Source organism: Echiichthys vipera (genome assembly GCF_963691815.1).
Source record: "Echiichthys vipera genome assembly, chromosome: 8".
Classification (NCBI taxonomy): Eukaryota; Metazoa; Chordata; class Actinopteri; order Perciformes; family Trachinidae; genus Echiichthys; species Echiichthys vipera.
This window is the reverse complement of record NC_139833.1, coordinates 16,295,803-16,317,043: the sequence shown is the minus strand read 5'-3', so window position 1 is coordinate 16,317,043 and position 21,241 is coordinate 16,295,803. Positions and strand designations below refer to the sequence as shown.

Here is a 21,241-nt window from a genome sequence, read left to right as displayed (position 1 = left end):
AAAAGTACTCTGAATGTAGAATAGCCCCTGTAAGTATTGTATCATTATTTTATTGGATCACTCTCTCTGATGTAGCCATATATGAGCAGCACTTTTAAACTGCTTCATAAACTGTTGGGTATACTTTAATCTGTAATAATCCATCATGTCTTATAAACTGAGCATATGTTTTGTATATAAAACCTCTATCTGCGTAACAAGTGAATAAAGCTGGCAGATATATTTTGTGGATGAAAATATCTTCCTCGAAAATATGGACTAGAAGTAGAAAGGATCATAAATTGAACACGCACAGGTACCACAACATTATACTCAAAGTACAATACTTGAGTAAATATACTTAACTACTTTCCACCACTCCTCAAGTGACCAGAGAAACACTTTATGATTTACTTCAGGTGGTATCTAGCCACTAATTCATTAAAACTAGGAAAACAGTTAAGGATTCAGTTATTTGCCCAGGTGTGAGATATCCATCTGTGAGATTTCTGCCTCTACCCATATACAAAGGCAGTCAATTGAACTCAATTCAATTCAAAAAACTTTATTTGTCCCCGGGGGGCAATTCAAGGAACTGGTGCTCAAAGCAAAGGACATTTAGGAAAAAAAAGTATCTTGTCTTTACAGAAACATGCCCCTTTAACACAGGATAACATACAGAACACAGTTTTAACTGGAGTTAATTTCTACTGCAGAAATATCCCCCTATTTAACTGAGGAAATAGAGGCATTGTTTCAGAAAACAGAGGTTAAATTGTTAACGAAATTTTTTTTTATTGCTGTTAGAACCACAAATGAATTTCCATTCCATTCATCACGTTCCCATACAACAAAACTGCATTTGAAGTTTGTTACATTTCGAAGCAAACTTTTTTTGTCCCAGGAGGTCAGGATGGGAGGGTTGGGACTAACCAACTGTTTTTGCTATTATGTGAAACCAAAGGTCAATGCTGACTTGTTTACTTAACATACAACATTTTTATTTGCTGCTCTGTGTGCCCTGAATTGCCCCCCGGGGACAAATAAAGTTTTTTTGAATTGAATTGAATACATAACCTATAACATACTTAAAGCTGAAGTCTGTAAATTTCTGTTTTATTATAAATATATTTGCTGAAACTGTCACTATATCCTGACATGAGACAGACGATCTGTGAAAAAGTCATATACCTCTGCATCAAGCTGGTGCTCCCTTTGTGCTCCTAAAGGCATCTGCTAGATTTCACCACGACCAACCTAAAACAACCACTCAGAGCCGAGGAGTTACTAGATTGCCTATTTTTCACAGTGTTTTTAGAAACATATTTTAGTGTACTGTTTAGCTGTAACATGACCAAGTCATGCCACAACCAATAATTTTACAACTGTAACAGCACACCTAAAATGTGTTTCTGAAAACACTTTAAGGGAGACATATGCAATACGGTAACACAATCTTGATTCATATTTGATCATCGCTGCCTAGCTTTGACAGTTTGATCTGAGTTCACAAGCAGTCACTGACACTGCACTAGAGACTCCTTTTTCTAACCCTAACCAAGTAGTTTTGTTTCAATTCTCAACGCTGACCATGTGTTTAAAAGAACGACTGACCACTGGAAAATATGCTTCCCTCCAAACATAGCTAATTGTGAATGCAGTTTCATTGTATATAGGAACATGATTTTCTAGGAGACAGGATTGTAGATGGATACCTCAAAACCAGACTAAATAAACAAAAACTATCTGCACGGGAAGACACTGCTAGTGGTGAGTGATAAAATATACACGTAATTTAAGTGAACTGATCCTTTAATAATCCTGCATGTTGTGAAACTGCAAGTATAGCCTACATGTGTGATCAAATAATCAGCTTTCTTTGTCATTTCTACTAAAGCTTACAAATTGAGACGAATACTGTAATAAATCTTTAACAATAAGTAATCATCATGACCAGCTGTGTGTGAACCTCTCAGGACAGTCGGTTTAATTCTACACTTGCTTAGTGTAGTTTACATTAGGTGAGGGAGTATCCAATGTTCCCCTCTGCTTGCCCCCTGAGTAATAACCATTAATTTCCCATCATAGTTTGTGTTAATTAAAAAAGCTACAGGTTTAATTGCCGTTAAATGTAATGATGTTAGATCTCATGTTCATGTGTTCAGTTCCACCCATCACCAGCTCGTTACTCAGACTTACTGGATTTAATCAGATAGAGAAGGAAGACTTGTCTCTAATTATCTGCTCCGCTTCATCATTTAATCTCACTAAAACAGCTCCTCGCATGTGCTGCAGCCTCAACTGACACACTGACACAAAGTGGACATATACTTTATTGTGTGTAAACCTTGAATGTATTCAGAGTGAGTGCAAGTCCAAAAAGCAGCAGTGAATTGGCTTAGCAAACACAAAAAGTAGGACAGGGCGATATTTCAATATGATTATTTATTGTACTTTAGCAGAATGGATGTTGTGTAAAAAAAAAAAAAAAAAAAAAAAAATCTATTCAATTATGTTGTCTCAGAAAATGTTATCTGAAATATCTGAGGGAATAAAATTTGAAAATTGCAGATTTGGATTTACAATCAAACTTTCTGCATTAGAAGTTCTGATAACATCAACTGGATTACATAACTCACGACTTCACGACACGTGAGCAGATGTCATGATATATTGAGATAAAATTGTTCTTACGCAGAAGATTGAAGAAGGAAGATATATATTGTTGAAACAATATAAAAATATTTATGGTATATATTTTCTACATCATTTCCATTGCAATGTTGAAAAAATAGTGGTCGAACTGCGTTAAGGGGGCATTTACGCCATTTGGACGAAGCCTTACATTTCGATCTCTGCAAGTTATGTTCATTTTGCACTAAAGAACATATAAAATGAGAAATTACTCAGAACTTTTCTTTTGTCAAGTATTTAATTCACTCAGGAGATAGGCTTAAGATAAGGTAATTTTAGGCTTTACCATGTGGTTATTGCATATAGACCATTTATTTATTGAATTAACAGAAAACATTGTCATATATATATCATTATCAAGATATGAAATTACCTATATCGCAATGAAAACATTTTGGCCATATCGCCCAGCTCTAATAAAAACATGATTTGTGCGTTAACAAAAAATCCACCATATTTGGGGTGCAGACAGGACAGTATCGTGTAAAATGAGTGAGTGATCAATTGGATTTTAAGAGATGAATTCACTCCAGCAGAACAGGACCATCAGTGGTGTCAACTCACTTCCAAATGTTTTATGTTTTATATAATCCAGGGAAAGAGCTACCACAAGTGTTCTTACTGTAACACTTTTGGTAAATGAGCCATACAGGTTTTTGTGGTTTTGATGCTGACCCACACTCATAAAGTATTAGAGGTATTAAAAAACAATTATCTGCCAGTCTTCCAAAATGGCCTCCAAGTGCAATGTTCTGCATTGTAATTTTGTCTGTGTTGCGACGGGAGTGCAAATCCAGCTGTTGTGTAATTCATGAACAGGACAGGTCCTGTATGTGGGAGGATCATGGGTATTACTGCGCTAATTTATGAGCCTTTACCAAATGTCATAAATCTGCTCTGTCCAACAACACAGTACCTGGTAACTGTGCACACAAGATCAATCAACTCCTCTCCATCCAAAAATACTTTTGGGTGGCTATCAGAGAGCTAAAACAGTTAATACCAAGTCAAATTCCAATTTGAAGGGATAAATGATGCATACAAAGAGTCCAAAACTGAGGTAAAATGCATGCATTCATGTATTTGTTGTAGTGATTGGGGTACACAACCAAACATGACAGTTCTGCAGTATTTGAGTCATAATCAGACATCTAGATTTCCAACCATCGCCAGCCCCCTCAAGAATCTCATATCAAGAGCTTCTTTCACTGCATTGTTGGATGAGGTGCTGGGTGAGCACACTTGCTTGCAGTATGGAGGGGAAGAAAATCTGATTAAACAATTAGTGTCAATTAGCCCCGACCAAATCATTCTCCAAACAATTGGTCTCTAGTGCCCGGCTTAATTACAGGCGACTTTCAGCTCCTTATCATGAGCCATGTCGCCCGTGATTCATGTCCGACTCACGCCTGTCCCTCAAGCACCATCAATTATCCGCCAGTAAACAAATCCACCAGGCAAAAAAAAAAAAAAGAAAACACAGCTCCAGGTCCCAGGCCTGATTAGCATACCTCTATGTATGCTCCTCAGCTGCTGTGCAACTACAAGTAATGAAAGCAGAGGTGTCATGAGATGAACAGTAAGAAGGGATGATCACGATACAAAAACAAGATGGTTTGAGTTAAAAGTTTGGGATAAAGCATCCTGACTGCTCAAGTTCCCCTCCAGGCTGATGCTTCACTGAATTCTGGCACATGAATTAAAATACTAAATTAATAATGTTTGTGTTATGCCCTCCTACAATTTAAGTGATTCATTTGATACCTCTCTGGAGAGACTCGCTGCATGGTTTACAACACTTTTGAAGTTTTGATCATGCAAACACGACCACGTCTCAAAAATGTGAGGTCAGAGTTCTGGATTTCAACAGCACACTAAAACTCACACATATACAGCGAACATACACAATGCTCAGAAGGTGTGAAGGGGGAGCGACAGCAGGCGCGATGACATGTTAAATTACCCTGGTGATGTATAGCTTAATGAACCCCTTGTGTTGATCACGCTCCACATTAATCAACAGCCATGAACAGATTCCCTTATTTTCTCAATGCTGCCTTGATAAACTGCAATTTCATTTAACCTTGGACAGCAACTTTAATAGCTTCCACAGGACAACTGTCAATACTTCCCTGGGTATACAGTGATTAAATTGCAAGGCGAGAAGTGTGTCCCTGCTTCCTTCTCAGCCTCATCCTGCATCTCCCTCTCACCACCACCACCACCACCAGCCCCCTTCACTTCAAATCACAATTTGTACTTCCGCACTTCACACAGTTAACACTTAAAAACCAAAGTCAAAAAAGACATTTTTTTGGACTCTGACGTGAAGTCACCTGAAATAATCTGTTGCTATGTGGTTTTGTTTTCACACAGAAATACATTGGTCATTGTATCAACTCACTTTATATGATATATCAACACATTATTACCAGGAGAATGACCTGTTGATTCATTTGGTATGCATGATTTTTACTCATTCACATTGTAAATTTGGAGTTAATAGCTTTTGGAACACAATACCCAGCACTGTCAGATAGTTTTAAATCCCAGTTGAAATCATGGATAGGATATAACCAACCATGTGACCATTTACCATAAAGTACTAAACATACAGTAGCCTATTCTATTCTAATTTTTTGTATGGTGTAATGTTGATTGAAATTGAAAGAATTTTGTTTTTTTTATGATGCAATGTTTATTATCTGTATGAACATTTGATGCCATAATTCCTTTGCAGATCTGCCTGCCTAGGGACTGCTAATGAAATGGAGCTATCTAGCTAACTGTGGGACGGTCAATTGCCCCTGTTAAATAAACAAATAAATAGAGTAAATGAATAAAAGCTGCACATTGAAATCTGTTTTTTTCAGTTGTAAGACTGTGTTGTCCACTCTGTGGATAGTGAACAGATCCCTTTACTTTAAAACAGCCTATAATCTCAGTGGATACTTCAACTATGTGCCCGAAATTTCATAGAAATGAACTTATATATGCTAAATTATTATTTTGAAGACGTGAGGCGAGCACTCACCCAAGCTAATGTTTCCATCACATTTATTTCTAAATTTTGTTGTTGTCCGTGAGCTCAATGAACAGGATAAAACAAGATGGTGGCAGGCAGTGACCTGAGCCCTGTCATAATGATTTTCTGTGATATCCTCCACCCTTGTCAATTTAGCATAAATTATCAGCCATGAAAGGCCTGCTGGCTGATTAAAACCAATTGTCTGGGTAGAGAAGGACAAGGCAACCTCTTTATTATATGATAAACTAAGTTAATGGAAGAAGACAATCTCCCCTCTGGGAAATCGGACTGACTCTTAATTAAAACATTGTGTCTTCTCTGCTGGATAGAAGGGGATTTCTATTATTTCAACCTGCACTTGAATGAAACTTTAAGGATAATTTGATAAATAATCTGAAACAACACGTCAGGAGTGGGAAAAGACAGGTATTCTTCTTGTGTGAACATCTGACGAGAGAAAAAGGATCACATATTTGTGCAGTGTGCAAATGTAATCAACGGCAATCAGATGATGCTCATTGTCAACAAATAATGCGACTGTGTGTTTTAACAGATTTGTTTATCAAAAACACACGCCTGACACTTTGTAATTACATTTGATCTCAGAACACATTATCACCTCCGGGGAACATGTTTCATTATCACATCTACAGCTGAAAAGATTCCAAATTGTGTGTCATATGTTAAGCAGAAGAGCATGTGTTTGTGCAGCTTTATCACCACTCAGGGAACAATGCAAGGTTGCCTTACTCTTGTGCTCCTCGGATGACATAACAGAAAAGCAAACATTTCTCTGTCCTGCGCCTCTCGTTGGCTTCCTCCACCCACACTTGAGAGGTGACAGGCGTACACCCGGACTTCCATTATTATCCAACACAGCAAGAATGCCTCCAGGAGGATAATTACTGAAACTTGAAGAGCCAGGGCTAATCCTAAGTACTTCACTTTGTATGGCTGCCTCGCCCGCCTGTCTCTTAGACTGCCGCTCACACTGACAAAGTGCAATGTTGAGCTCAGTGAAAGTCAATAAGAAGACCTCATGGCCCACAGATGTAGCAGTCAAGCCAAATGGCGGCAAAATACACTGTTATCTCTGTTTATCATAAACAGCCTGTGTTTGAAACACTATCACGTCAGCCAGGCAAACTATTGGCCTGAGAAATACATATCACAACATCCATTAAGGCTAACCAACAAATGGCTAAATTAATTATTCAACTAATTTTATTCTTATAATAAGTGGACAGACTTTTGCAGAGAGAAGAGATAGATTGTTGTGGGCTTAAACAGTAACAGGAGGGTAGCGCTGGCAGCCATATAACCTGTATAAAGTCCTGGCCAGAGGATGTCAAGGCTGCTGCTGTCAGGCGCGCTCTGACTGACAGGTGCTGAGACGGATCATTATCACCCTGTCTTGACATATTTGTTTGACAAGACCCATCATATGACACTTGCTGCAAATCTGAGGATGTCCGTTATTTAACATACTATTATCTTAAAATAGGGAGGCAAATTATGCCCATCTAACTTACCATTTTCATGGTTTCCATGTAAACCGTGGAAACAAAGAACAAAGAAGCCAGTGCCGGGTTGTTTAATATAACTGGCCAACTTTAAATTAAAGCTTTCAAACAGCCTGAAGAACCTGACATGCTCATTTCATGTGAATGTAATAAATATATAAATGTTGACCTACGGGAGGTGATGAAAAGCATCTTGTTTTGATTTCGGCTCCCGACAGACAACTTGAAATGCAGAAGAAAGTTTTTTGGCGGCTCTCTCCATTCATCCCAGGGGGAACCAGATGCTCCCGTCCTGCCAGACAAAGCCAGCAACAGCTGCCTGATCGATACTCGACAAAGGCTCAGAGGTTAGAGCAGTCAAAAGATTGTTAACTAGCCATTTTATTTGCCAGACATTTATATCATTGTTTATGGTTCAGTGCACCCCTTCAGTACAGGCCATGCTGCACACCTGTGCTCGGAACACTCTCAGGGCCTCTTCACACACATTTTATGACCACAAATTAAACAAATGGCACACCGTCTCTAAGTTAGATGAGATACTGACTTTGATAGAAGGATAGATTATTTACACTTGTTTACCATTTATTTCTGCTATATTTACATCATTAATATTCATGTCACCATATTTCACACTATTGTCAGCAGCTCATTTGAAAGATAAAAGTCACCCAGAAAATAACTGATTGGCTATCTATCTGAAGGTTTTAGAAAAAGCGTTACATGTAGCCTATAGGCTGAGTGCAATGTGCAGGTGTGTGTGCACTGATGGCAGTGGAGGATGGGATTGGCCTGTAGGTGCACATTCCTGCATATGCATGTGTATTTATGTTTGTGTGAATATGAGTGTTGCCTGTACCATTCATCCCACCCGGCAACACATGGCTCTGCTGCCACCACTCTGGCTTGTGTTGTGAGTGTCCATGCAGGCTGGCAGAGAGGGAAGACCCTCTCTGTGGCTCACCCAGGCGGAGAGGGGCTTCCTGCACATCTTTTGTCACACCATTTGGGCCCTTGTGTCTGTGGCTGCCCCGCTCAGGAACCACTTGGCAGCTCACAGTGCAGACGGACATCTGCTCTTTCTAACCTCCTGGTGAACAGAGAAAACAACAACCAACAGACCCTGCTCTCTTACTCTCATGCTCTGCATACTTTACTGCATGCAGTTACACAGTGTCTGTTAGGACAGTAACAATGTTTTGATGCTGCAACAAGAAAAATCACATCCATCTTTCTAATACTAGTGCACTACATTTACTAAAGGGTTATCGTTTTTTTAATGTTATGAGTTAATATCAGAACTTGAATAATGTAGCTTTGAATTTTCTATTTTTAAAATAACTGCAGAAAAAACAAATTAGTAATAAGTATGATGTGCATCCTTAGCAGCAGCGGCCTTCTAATTGCTGGTGAAAGCCACAAGTGATTACCTTCCTTATCCTTCCAGAAAAATCTTTGAAAGGAAGGCCTTCAGCTTACCGAGTTGTTTTGTAAATCTGCACATTAAAGTATATTTCTGAATCTCTGGCTTGACTCCTTTCTCCCGGTTCTCTAAGCAGAGTGATTCTGGAGCACGCAATATTGAACACACTTTGTTCGTGCTCAGCCGCCCAGAATAACTCGGTCATTATGGTGGCGAAAGGGACAGGTTTTGAGTTTGATTTCATGATGGTAATATAGCCCATGTGTGTGGGAGAAGAAAGCCTTCAATGGGGACATCTGTTCAAATGCGGCTTACAGTTACAGCCATGCGATAAGAACAACCTGTGCACACCATATGAACTAGAACCAACCCTCTAGCTGCTGAACGCAACAGGCAACAAAAGAGGATTTTTTTTTGTAGGAGAGGAAGTGCGCTAAGAATAAATTATACAATCACATTTTGAAGTGCACATGGATTAAATATCTTGTACCTCTGTAGCTTCTGCAGCAAGACGTTTCCTGTGGAGCAGTTATCACACTGACCTCTGACATCAGTCTTGCTGGTATGATCGCCTGGTAATTTGTCACCAGAGGCCAACATGTCCCCTGTAGCTGTAGCCCATACTTTGCTCTCCAAATGCGTAAAATCCCTATTGCGCATAGTATTGTGAATGACCATCCCCTCAAGGAGGGAAAGGGAAGGGGAAAACCAGTTCGATCACAGGTGTTCAAAATATCAACTCGTATTATATGCACAAATAATAGGTAGATCTTTATATATATGTTGATTTGGGTGCATGTAGGGGGGAAACAGGGGTCGGCGGATATTTTTCAAGCTATTCCTAATTGAATTGCCAGTGAAACATTTTCTGGCATAGTCCGGTCACACCGGCAGCAGGAGATGCTGGGTTTTACTCTGCTGAGAGCAAACGTCGAGGGTCAATCAATGCACTGCGGAGCGGAGGCGCACGGTAGGTAGGTTTTATTCTCGTCATTACTCTGTCACATTTTATTCGGCTTTTTAATCGCTGTTGGATAATGGTCACAGCTTCCTATGCTTTCCGATAGTTTGTGTGACTGGTTATAGTTTGAAATAAAATAAATGAATGAAATGAATGCGTAGAAAACCGATCGATTCAAGTTCTTTCTTATCTCCAGCGTCAACAAGCCAAGTGAATGTGTGTATGTTTTTTCTCCCGATTATCTAAAAATCTGTCCTTGATTAAATGAAAGGCTTATCGCGATGTCTCCTTATCCCTAAAATAATTAGGCTAATTCGAGAAAAAGCGTACACACATTTAAAGGATAACTTAATACAGATAAATAATGTATTACAAATTAAAATAAATATTAGGAAATTGTTAAAATTGTCTGTTTATAGTGGTGAATATTGGCAACTAAATAACACACGTGCTTTAGGGGTTATAATTAAGATCATAGCATGTACAATGTTGCTTCTGTGTCTTTTTTTTAATTATTATTACTGTGCAACATTAAGAATAATTTGGTCTGTTTTAGTTTCAGCTCCTTCATTTCTTACACCTGAAGGTAAAGCGGAGAAAATTAATCCAAAAAGCTGTTGTCCAATCCTAGAAACACAAGAATTAATCAGATAGTCCATCTATCATGCTGTGTAATAAAGGAAGCGACATGGGTTAGGCAGATGATGTGATGAATAATCCCTGGTCGTTTTAATTAACTTTTCCCTGTCCTGTAATGGCCAAGCTGGTCAACAGACCCGGTCAATAAGCATGTTAATATCAAACAAATAAAATTGCGGATGATTAAAAACCTCCTGCGTTATTAAATTTGAAATTCAAATGAAATTTATGCTCCCAGTGCGCACTGCATGCTAATAGCGCCCACAGAGAGTCTCAGGGTTCAACACACGTTTTGCCTACAAGTTCTTATTATGTAACATGAGCTTCCTCCGTAGATTTAACAAAATGTCAGTGATGAACCTATTCAATATAACCAGCTTATCATTTTATTTTCAGTCTGACACAGAGTGCAATCACTCCCACTTTTAAAATAATCCCAGTTAACCTGAGGCACTAACAGTCTCTGTGCTGCCAATAAACCGCCGTAACAAATTTGACTTTTTTGAATTTTGTCATTTTAAGGCTGAAAATACTCCAAATTCAATTAGATCAACCCTTCAGCATCATCTTCTTCGTCATCTTCTGTTGTTTCAGAGCATGATCAAATGAATCATCTTCTACCGGAATGCACCATCTAGTTTTAATCAAAACTGTTAGGATAATTGAACGCAATTACAGTAATGTGAAAGTTTGAGACAGTGTAATATAGGTCCACGAGCAGAACAATGCAGCCTTTATATCGTGCGTAATAGTCTGTGTATATTAACTCTTAAGAAGTCGAAACGTGCAAAATACCGCAGGGTGATTTATGATAGAGCCAGAATAAGTTTCTAATATGATCAAGATGCAAAAACAACAAAATTAAAAAGGAAAAAGAACCTGAGCTGCAGCTTAAAGGGATAAAGTGCTGCACTGAAGTCATACATACACGCAGGATGAAGTGATGTTGACCCACTTAAAGTTTTATCAATGTTTATATCTGGGGGAAATAGTTCACACGACACTTTTCAAGGCGGTAGCATCTATAGGCCTACTGCAAGGTGCACTCAAGTCATTTACAAAATAGACAGTGTTATGGTGGCTGTTTAGCTTGTTGGTGGCAGTGTTGGTCATAGTTTACCAACCTTGTTATTTACCGACAGCTCGGCACAGGTCACTATCCCGCTTTCTTTAAATTTATGGAACGAGATGTTCTATAAAAATTTCAATAAGTGGCCCCCTAATTCCTCCTTCCTAATTCACTCTCATTTAACTTTACCTTCCTTCCGCTGTCTTTTATTATGGAGGGGGCGGTGGAGGGGTGGTGGAGGAGGGTGGAGAGCTGTCTGAGGCGCTCTATTGATGACCTCACGGTAAAATGTGGCAGTGCGGCGGGACGGAGCCGCTGATTGGTCGCCCGTGTCACAGCGGCACTTCAAAGCCGGAGAGGAGCCTACAATTGTGGAAGAATGGGCGGAACACATCATTGTATTGCACACCTCTAAAAAAACAGTGCTCTGATTCATAAATATAAAAAGATCCTCTGAGGAGGGCAGTGTTTTTGTGTGATGGCAACTTCACTTCTAGGGGTGAGTCGAAAGGACTTTCTTACTGGTTTAATTAGTTCTTGTCATTGTCCGGTGGAGGGGGATTAAACTTACAGCGGCCGCAAAGTAGCAGCAAAGGCAGTGCGTTGGTTATATTTTCAGCAGGCGGTTCGTATATGAGAAAGCTGAAGCTCTGCAGACGAGATAGAAGTTTGACCTGATGTTCAAAAACACGCATGTTTTCCTTGGTGTCCTGTCTGGCATGCATTTGTAAGCGCTTTGTGTCGCATTTCAGTTCTCTACTTTCTGTTCGTCCAGGTAGGAAGTGATAATACTCTACTGTTGTGATTTCAAAACTTTAAAAGAAGGAGAAATTTGTCAATTAACAGTTTATTAGACATCTGCTCAGACTGGGGAACTGTTTACTAACTTATCTTATCTATAGCCTTATCCTTGGAGCTGACATACTCGTGTGTGTTGAACCTGTTAAACTTGTTAGACTGACACAGTCACTCACAGCTTTTTCTTATCCTTCCAGGAGGAGCCGAGGTTAGGATCGACTCCTTTAGCCATGTTAGCTGCAACATGTAACAAAATAGGGAGTCCGAGCCCTTCACCGTCTACAATTTCGGATAATTCCTCGTCCTTTGGAAAAGGCTTCCACCCTTGGAAAAGAGCCGCTGCGAGCAGCTGCAGCCTCGGATCCGGCCTGTCCGGCTTTGGGGTGTCCCGCAATGGATCCGGCATCTCGGACTCTTTCGGCACCAACACATCCAGCGGATCCAGTGCTTTTTCCCTCACGTCCGGTGCCTCGCCCGGTTCACACTTTGGAAACGACTATTCCGTTTTCCAAGCCTCAGTTTCGAGCAACTCTCAAGAATCCAGCCACCAGCCGGTTTTCATCTCGAAGGTGCACACCTCAGTGGACAGTTTGCAGGGCATATATCCGAGGATGAGCGTTGCGCATCCCTACGAGTCCTGGTTCAAATCATCTCATCCCGGTATCCCCACAGGAGACGTTGGAACCACCGGAGCCTCTGCGTGGTGGGATGTGGGAGCGGGATGGATTGATGTTCAAAACCCTAATGGAGCAGCACTACAAACGTCCTTACATTCCGGTGGACTCCAGACCTCCTTGCACTCTCCTCTGGGCGGATATAATTCTGATTACTCGAGTTTAAGTCACTCTGCTTTCAGTACAAGTCCCTCTCCACACCTGTTGACAACCGGCCAGCACCTGATGGACGGTTTCAAGCCGGTGTTATCCTCTTATCCGGACACAAGCCCTTCTCCATTAGCCGGGGCAGGGGGCACGATGCTCTCCGGGGGTCCACCTGCATCTTTAGCGGGATCTCCGAGGTCATCTGCCCGGCGGTACTCAGGCAGAGCCACCTGCGACTGTCCGAACTGCCAGGAAGCGGAGAGACTGGGACCGGCGGGCGCCAGCCTCCGGAGAAAAGGTCTCCACAGCTGTCACATCCCCGGCTGTGGGAAGGTTTACGGAAAAACGTCACACCTCAAGGCGCATTTGAGGTGGCACACGGGCGAGAGGCCGTTTGTGTGCAACTGGCTCTTCTGCGGTAAGAGGTTCACGCGCTCCGATGAACTCCAGCGACATTTACGCACACACACCGGGGAGAAACGATTCGCCTGCCCGGTGTGCAACAAGAGATTTATGCGTAGCGATCACCTGAGTAAACATGTAAAAACTCACAGCGCCGGAGGATCCGCCGGCTCTGGCTCCGGGGGCAGCGGAGGGAAGAGGGGCAGTGATACCGACAGCGAGCACAGCGCGCCGGGAAGCCCTCCGTGCCATTCCCCCGACCTGTTACACCCACCTGAGTCAACCCAGGGCGTGGGCATGAACGGCCTCTAAAAACTGCCCACAGTGAAGTAAAAACTGTAAAACAACAACGTGTTGTGATGGAATTGTCCGCGAGGACACGGAAGTGGACATACTTTGGTGTATGCGAAATGCTTCATAATGAGTGTTGTCATAAAGAGAAAATAGGCCTATACGTTTCTTTGACTTTTTCCAAGTGTTTAAGACTACTAATTACATAATTCCATAGCCGTGCCATCAGAAACGTCTCATTAATACATCTGCAGTGTGAACGTGTAATCAAGTTATTGTGGGCACACTGGAACTTTATTGCATCTGATCCTGATTTTTTCCCTTATTTCCCAGGAGAGGAGAGTCAAAATATATAAACACTGCTGTGACAAATAAATAGGTCTGCAAAGTTGTGCTACTACTGTCATATACATTGTTCAAAACCAAACTCTGGCACTTTATTATCCAGCAGGAGAAATTGTTCAGTTTTTTGTCCCTGTTGATGGACTGCTCGGTATAGGAACAAATACCTGTAGAGTATGGTAAGATACAGGATGGGATAGTTTCGTTTTATGTGTCTGATCCTATCAAGCGTTTGATAATGCAGGAGCAGTTGTAGATTTATATCACATATTGCTATTCAACAGCCTACAGTACGTGCGTCCGGCCAAGTTTGTGAGTAGGCCAGTCGAGGTTACTTACACTTCGCTGCAAAAATGTGTTGTACATAATGAGAAATGTAGGTTAGAATAATTACAGCCCAATGTAAAGGTGAGTAATGTATTTGTCCAGGAGACGATTTTGTATAGGTATTTCTAGTTGTATATGGACTCTAGTAAATATTTGAAAATATACGTAAATGTACTTGGATTTTTCTTTGACATGATATGAAATGTATTGTGGGGAGTTATATTTAACCACGAGTTTTCTTGTATTTAGGGGTCTATCATTAGGCGCACTTTGAATTTATTTGTAAGGTTTTGAAATCATTTACTGTTTACCCACTCGTTTAATTTAAGTAAGCATGTTGTAAAGTGATTTTGATTTTACAATGATATTTTTTTCCCTTCCGAGAATGGCTTTTTATGGAAGCCACTCAATAAAGTCATTATGGATTCAGAAGCAGTTGATCGACTCAGTTTGTTTGATTGTCGAGTCGATAAAAGGCAGATGTGAAAGATTTAAAACTATTAGATTTTATTATTATCATTATTATTATTATATAACGATGTGGTTTTTTTTCTTTATCATTAGTGGGCTTTACACGTTTTTCTGGCAAGGGTGGAAAAATGGCCTGCAGCACGATCGAGGCCTCAGTAAAGATATGATTTTACATTTCAATAAAAAAAAATGAAACTATTAAATATAGCATGTGCTTTAAGAAGAAACAAAGCAAAGAATAAGACAGTGTATTGCAGGAATTTAAATTCAGGCACAATTCTTCAGGTCAGGTTTCATGTTATATAAAATAAAACTTCAAGCTGAATCACAGTCTGAGGCTAAAGTCAACACAGGCCAAACACGCCTGGTTACGTTTACACGTCGCATTAATATTTAATAGTTATTCGATCAACAGCACACAATTGACTGTGTTCCAGGTGTATACTCCTCTTATTGTTTATTTACATTCCCCCCAACTATTTGTCAGGTTGCTGTTTTTTTTTTCATTGTAATCAAACTTTTTTGGTCAGCGGACATTTCTCCAAAACGCAAATCTTTTGCTGATTCTAAATTGGGTTGGTAATAAAAGAGCAGTATAGAAACATGTTACTGTTTAAACTATGGAGAGTATGTAATATAATTTAAGTAAAGATCATTTCGTGGCGGGGAGTTTTGTACCCATTACGGTTGGGCTTAATTTGACATGATCTCAAATTGGACCAAATCACGTGCCTATAACTAAAACTCAAAAATGATCAGCAGATAGGCTGTCAGAAATAACAGCACATTTTATTGATTTATTAAAAATGTAGACTATTTATCTTCTTTGCTTTTTCATTTTGATCTCGTGTAATAGTTATGCTATGGACTAATTGGAATTAAATACGTGTCCGAGGTCACACAATTAGGCCTTTAAGCAAGCAGCTTGTAATTTGTATTTTATTCCAGTTATTCATGAAAATAGAGATAGCCCCAGTGTTTTCTATTTTTAAAATCTTTTTATTTGTTGTTTCTGGGGTTTTAACGCATTAAACGTAGGCGCGTAAAATCAAAGGATGCAGGCCTAGTGTCCCCACTGCGGTCAGATAATCTTCAAAACCGTGTTACAAAAATGACCAGCATAGGAAACATCAGCCTGTCTAATTAATATTTTTTTTCTTCTCAAGTAGGCCTATTAGGTTTTCTATTTCTTGTGTTTACTATTAAGGGCAAACTAAAGGCAGTATTCAAACTTCTGCTGCCTGCCTGTCTGCCTGCAGCCCTATAGCGCCATCTAGCGTCTCTGCGCTCAAACAGCAGCAGTTTAAACTCCAACCTTGATCCATTTTATACCAGCAATTTACAGAAAAGTTATATTTCAGCTGAGAAAATGTGGGTTACTGAATCAAATCATTTTTGAACAGAACTCTGAGTTGAGGCTTTTATTTCAACTAATTCAACTGAACACTTTGGGCTATCAACAGTGTCCTTTCCCGAAATTATGAGAAGTGCATTGATAAGGACAACATAAGGTGATCACAAGACCCAGTTCACCCACCTTCCCTTCTTGAATCGCACGTACTGCAGGTCTGTCTTAGATGTGCGTCAGTCAGGGATGAAGCACAATCTGGTAATAATAGCTTTAAATGCTAAGAAAATTTGAAATTAAAGTACTCCCAGGTCTCCCTATTCAATACAGAGGAGGCCTCATTTCGTCATGGCCACCTTACCGCGATGGATATTATCTCTTTCCATCACCCGAAACACTCAAACTGTTTTGTTGGGGTTTCTGAAAAAGGCCAATAATGATATTTAAGTTTTTTTCCTTTCTCAATTTCTCAACAAGTGTAGAAAAATATACACATCCAGATTAGTCAGAGGTATGAAGTCTTTCCTCCTTCCCTTTTCCCTGCATACAAAGTCCCTTTTCTTTTCTGTGACGATGCTGTTGGGAAAAAAATAAAGTCAAAAGAGACACAAATGTCGAGGCAACCTAAAAAAACTGATAAATTAGTGCAGATGAGCTTTGACTGAAGAAATTCTGCCTTTGCTGGGTCTTCGAAGCCCTGTGGCAGTTGTAGAGATATTTAAGGCCTGCAGCAAAGTTACATACTACACTAAGAACCCCCCATGTGTACTAACAGGCTTTCTGTCTTTGTTGCAACTGTTTGCCATAAAATATATACGTTTTTATGTAGGATTTATGAGGTTTTTTTAGTGGCTGCATTTGTTCCAGTAAAGTCTGAGACACAGGAAAAAGGCAGCAAATATATTCACATAAAAAGGCCAGTGGGTAAAACATGAATACTTGGTTATGTAGTCAAGCTTTCTCTTTAGCATTAGGTTTGACATATTAGGTGTTTTGTTTATTTCATATTGTATGATGTCAGATTTAGTCTTAAGAAAACCATTTTCAAAATCCAGGCAAGACTTCATTATCGGCAAAGTAGTGGGTAGTTTAAAAAGTGGAAAATATATTTCACATTAACCTAGAATGAAGGACGCTTTCTACAACACATTACTCCATATGACCACAAACTGTTATTAAAATGTTGTGATATGTTTCACTCAAACTGGCCTTGAACATTTGAGAGAAGACATTTACGATTAAAATAACAACAGCCTTGAAGTTTCCCATTGCCCCAACAGATAACTAAACAGTCAAAAAGCAATAATTAAATATGAACGGAGTCATTTCAGCCCGATGTCTCAGAGTTGTCATGTTATTAACACTTTGCCAGACTGCTGTGGCATCACCTGCTCTTATGTGTGGCATCACCTGCTCTCATTTGAATTAAGTTTGCCTCAGAGAGGAAGGGCACACATGCCATGATGAGGAGGGTGTGGATGAAGGCCACTACAACAGCTATGGTCAGAGCAGTGTGTTGGCAGCTACACACAGCTTTGGTCCACCTCGAAAAAACCCAAAAGCGAAATAATCCTTCACTTAATGATAGAAATTTGGATTGATCAGTGATTTTGAGATTGTATCCGCTTAATGAAATTCAAGCTGAATCACAGTCTTGACTGAGAATTTGTGGAAATACCAGCTGCTATTGTTATGATGAGATATATTGGGGTTTCTAGCTCTACCAGCAAATCACAGTGTTGTGGTAACACCTCTCACCGGTGATGCATCTGTGGCCAATTTTGTGGTTAAAACCACCAACCGCACCGTCATTGTCATCAAACCAACCAATCTCTTGGGAAAGGCAAATTGAGGAGGCTAGGAGGTTAGTCAAAATAATTAACAGTAATTGACAGCGTTGCACTTTTACAATGCTTCGGCAATTTAGATTCATTTATGTCACAGGTGGTGTTTCACCTGTCTGATCGCTGACTGGAATACCTGCAGACTGAACCTCACTGAGGGAAGCGCTGCTGGTTTTCCGGAGTCTGATATAATGACTTCATCACATCAGTGTCTATAAAATAAATACCGTTCACCACAGGATCAATCTGAGTTACTCTCTACCTGAAAACAAACGTTTGAGGGGACACCGTCAATGAAAGAGAGACAAAACATGCATTTTCTCCACCTCAAAGTCTCAGAGGCTGCAAAAACTCATCAGAATACCCATGAGATTAAAAGACATGTGCACATAAAATGCAGCCATGGTTCTCTATTAAACCCAACCCGAAGGTTATTAAAAAGAATATGGCAACTAAGTGACAGAGTGCCCCACTGAAGGTGGAGGCTCCCACAGTAGGTAAGGCCTGAGCCAGCATCTTCGTGAAACAAGTCCTTGGCTTAAATTGTTTGTTTTTTGAAAAACCTTCCCACAAGTATTTACCAAAGCTTTCCTATCACTATGAAACTGATGGATAGAGGCCACTATACTGGAAGATGGAAGATCTGTAACATCAAATTTCTTTTCTAATAACCACAGGCAGGATTACCACCATTTATTTCTGAATCACTGCTTTAGTGTTAGCAGAGAGTTTCTAACTGCAGACCTAAAACAAACAGATGATATATCCATTATTTGCTTTTAGAATAAGAAAAGTGAAAAGTGTGATCAAATGAACAGTGGAGAAAAGGCTCCACCAAGTGGCACAAACATGTAAGTTTCACCATTTCTAAATTATAGCCTTAAATTCTGGTTGTCTATTACTTGACTTGATATCTTGTGTTAATCAACTCTGTTGAAATGGGAAAATCCCCAAGTTTGATTTATTCAGATCTATGAACCCATTTGTATGCAAAAACTGAGATAAGCGGGCTGTATTGAAATCTGTTCCTGAATTTGAAATGACAAGAGGAAGTTCTTCTTTACCTGAACACACACAAACACACACATAATGATCTTCAAATCTCTCTGTTAATCGTATATTATCATCTTTTTATGTATAATAATCTGTTTAATATTTTCAACAATTATCAGTTGAATCTATCAACGATGCCAATATGAAAGACACAGCTATTCTTAAAAAATATATATATAAAATAAAAAGACAATGGCTCATAGGTAAAATATTTTTAAAAACACTATAACTCCAATGAATTGATTTCTGTAGCTATACAGTACTGTGTAAAATACTGTAAATGAATCAATGTAGACAGAAGAATATGTAGCTAATACAGCATTTTCATTAACTGCACCTCATAATGCACACATCTTACCACTGGTGACTGTCCCTCTGCACAGCAGACATTTTGAAATGTCTGCTGTGGGAAAAGCAAAGGTGTTACTAATGACGTTAACGATGGCTAACAATAGTTATCCACACAGTGTGACAGAGAGTTATCATGCACAATACCAGACCCTGAAACTGAAGCAGCCAAATGGAATTCACGTGTGCTTTTCCTACTGTGACGTTCCCCATGAAAACAAATACCACAACAACGTGTTGGAATGTCTTCGATGCTTTCTGACTTTTCTACTCTGCTTAAAAGGCTCAGTCGTTTCTTGGAAATCTAAATAAGCCACCTCAGGCTTTGGATACACAGGCAATACTTATTTATTGTTGGTTTTGGTCTTTTTATGGGATTTGATAAGAAGAAGAAAAAAAGAAAGAAAAATAGAGCATAACACCAGCATGATCCAAGTTCTGAGCCACAAGGGAGCAGAATTTGCTCACACATCTCTGTCCTGTTTCAGATACATGATACTAAATGATCGGACTCATAATGAAAATATTGCATTGGTGGAATGTGGGAGGTATTCAGATATTGTCCATTTTGTTTCATATTCAAACACCAACATCATACATGCAAAGATCAGGATTATAATTAACAATGTGGGAAATTTAGCTACAAACTAAACATTTTAACATTCATTGAGTTTTATGCTCAGTCATATGCTTTACAATATACTTCCACTTCTGTCGTGCAGTTGTGGCATGCTTATTAGACATTCTAAAGTCCAGGCTGCTGAGGCCACTGACCGCAATTGCTACATGAAAATTCATAAGCTACTCAAGAGTGCTTAGTGGCATTCCTTGAGATCTTGGACACCAGGGCCTGTATCCAAAGACCACAACAGCTTTGACAGAACATTTAAACTTCAGCATGGATATTCATCAACCAAGATAACAGCTGCAAAACAAACAGTAAGCTTCTCCCAAAGGGATATTTGAAGTTATTACTTTTCATACACTTTGGCATGAAACTGCAAGGCTAAAATAGTCAAAATACTGTTATATTATGTCTTTCTATGAAGATTAAATATGATATAAAAGTCTCAATTAGTGATCTATTCAGGCATTCATCACAGTAAATGTATATAACCTGTTCAGTGAGCTTGTATCCTTGATGAGATCAACCTCTCTGTTCATTTTGGCTTTGATCTACAGTCAATCAAAACAGCAGTGATCATGACAGTGAAATCAATGAAACCCAAAGGTCTGTAACTGAACTACATCTCAAATAAATGGCCATGCAAGAAGAAAAAGAAAAAATACTGTTGTGAAAGTCCTTTTGTTATTTCTGGCTTATTAATATACTGCAAAAAGCATAAAGGCACCTGCTTTTAATGCCCAATCCTCCCAATGCTGTGTGAACTTCTCAAGCTGTATCAGTGTGTTGGAAGAAGTATTCAGATCCTCTACTGAAGTAAAACCACACTGTGAAACAAACACAATAAGTCCTTCATTCAACACCTTAAGTAACTGTATGTAAGTTTTATTATCAAAAACTACATAAAAATGTTGATTGTGCAGTAAAATGCCCCCCTGTCAATGTTGCACTATTACATATCATATTTTCGGATTAATATCACAGGTGCATTAATGTGTACGTTGCATTTTACTGCTGTAGACATTTAAGGTTGTGCTATTAACTCCTGTATATAATGTTGGGGAGTTTAATCTACATCAATGCATCACAATCGGTAAGATCATTAAACTGTATGTTTGTAATATTGTCTTCCTGTGAGAACCACAGAGCTTTAAAAGTGAACTTTTCATGTCCAGCTGATCCTAGAGGCTTGTTGAAATGGTTTGTTTTTCTTAAGAGGTGGAAGAACTTCATCGTTCAGTTTATCACAAATATT

At 39.4% G+C, this 21,241-nt stretch overlaps 1 protein-coding gene across 1 annotated transcript; it reads left to right on the top strand.

Moving 5' to 3' along the window:
- The first annotated feature begins 11,729 nt into the window (after window positions 1-11,729).
- sp8b (sp8 transcription factor b) lies at window positions 11,730-14,692 on the top strand. The gene is made up of 2 exons (XM_083918259.1): window positions 11,730-11,815; window positions 12,312-14,692. The coding sequence occupies exons 1-2, from the start codon at window positions 11,795-11,797 to the stop codon at window positions 13,647-13,649; spliced, it is 1,359 nt and encodes a 452-aa protein (XP_083774385.1). The 5' UTR covers window positions 11,730-11,794; the 3' UTR covers window positions 13,650-14,692.
- Window positions 14,693-21,241: the final 6,549 nt, after the last annotated feature.

Excerpts from the sequence above, each read along its gene's own strand:
- sp8b (XM_083918259.1), top strand. The coding sequence starts at position 11,795 with ATGGCAACTTCACTTCTAGGG. Across the intron at positions 11,816-12,311 it reads TGGCAACTTCACTTCTAGGG|GAGGAGCCGAGGTTAGGATC; the intron begins GTGAGTCGAAAG and ends TTATCCTTCCAG.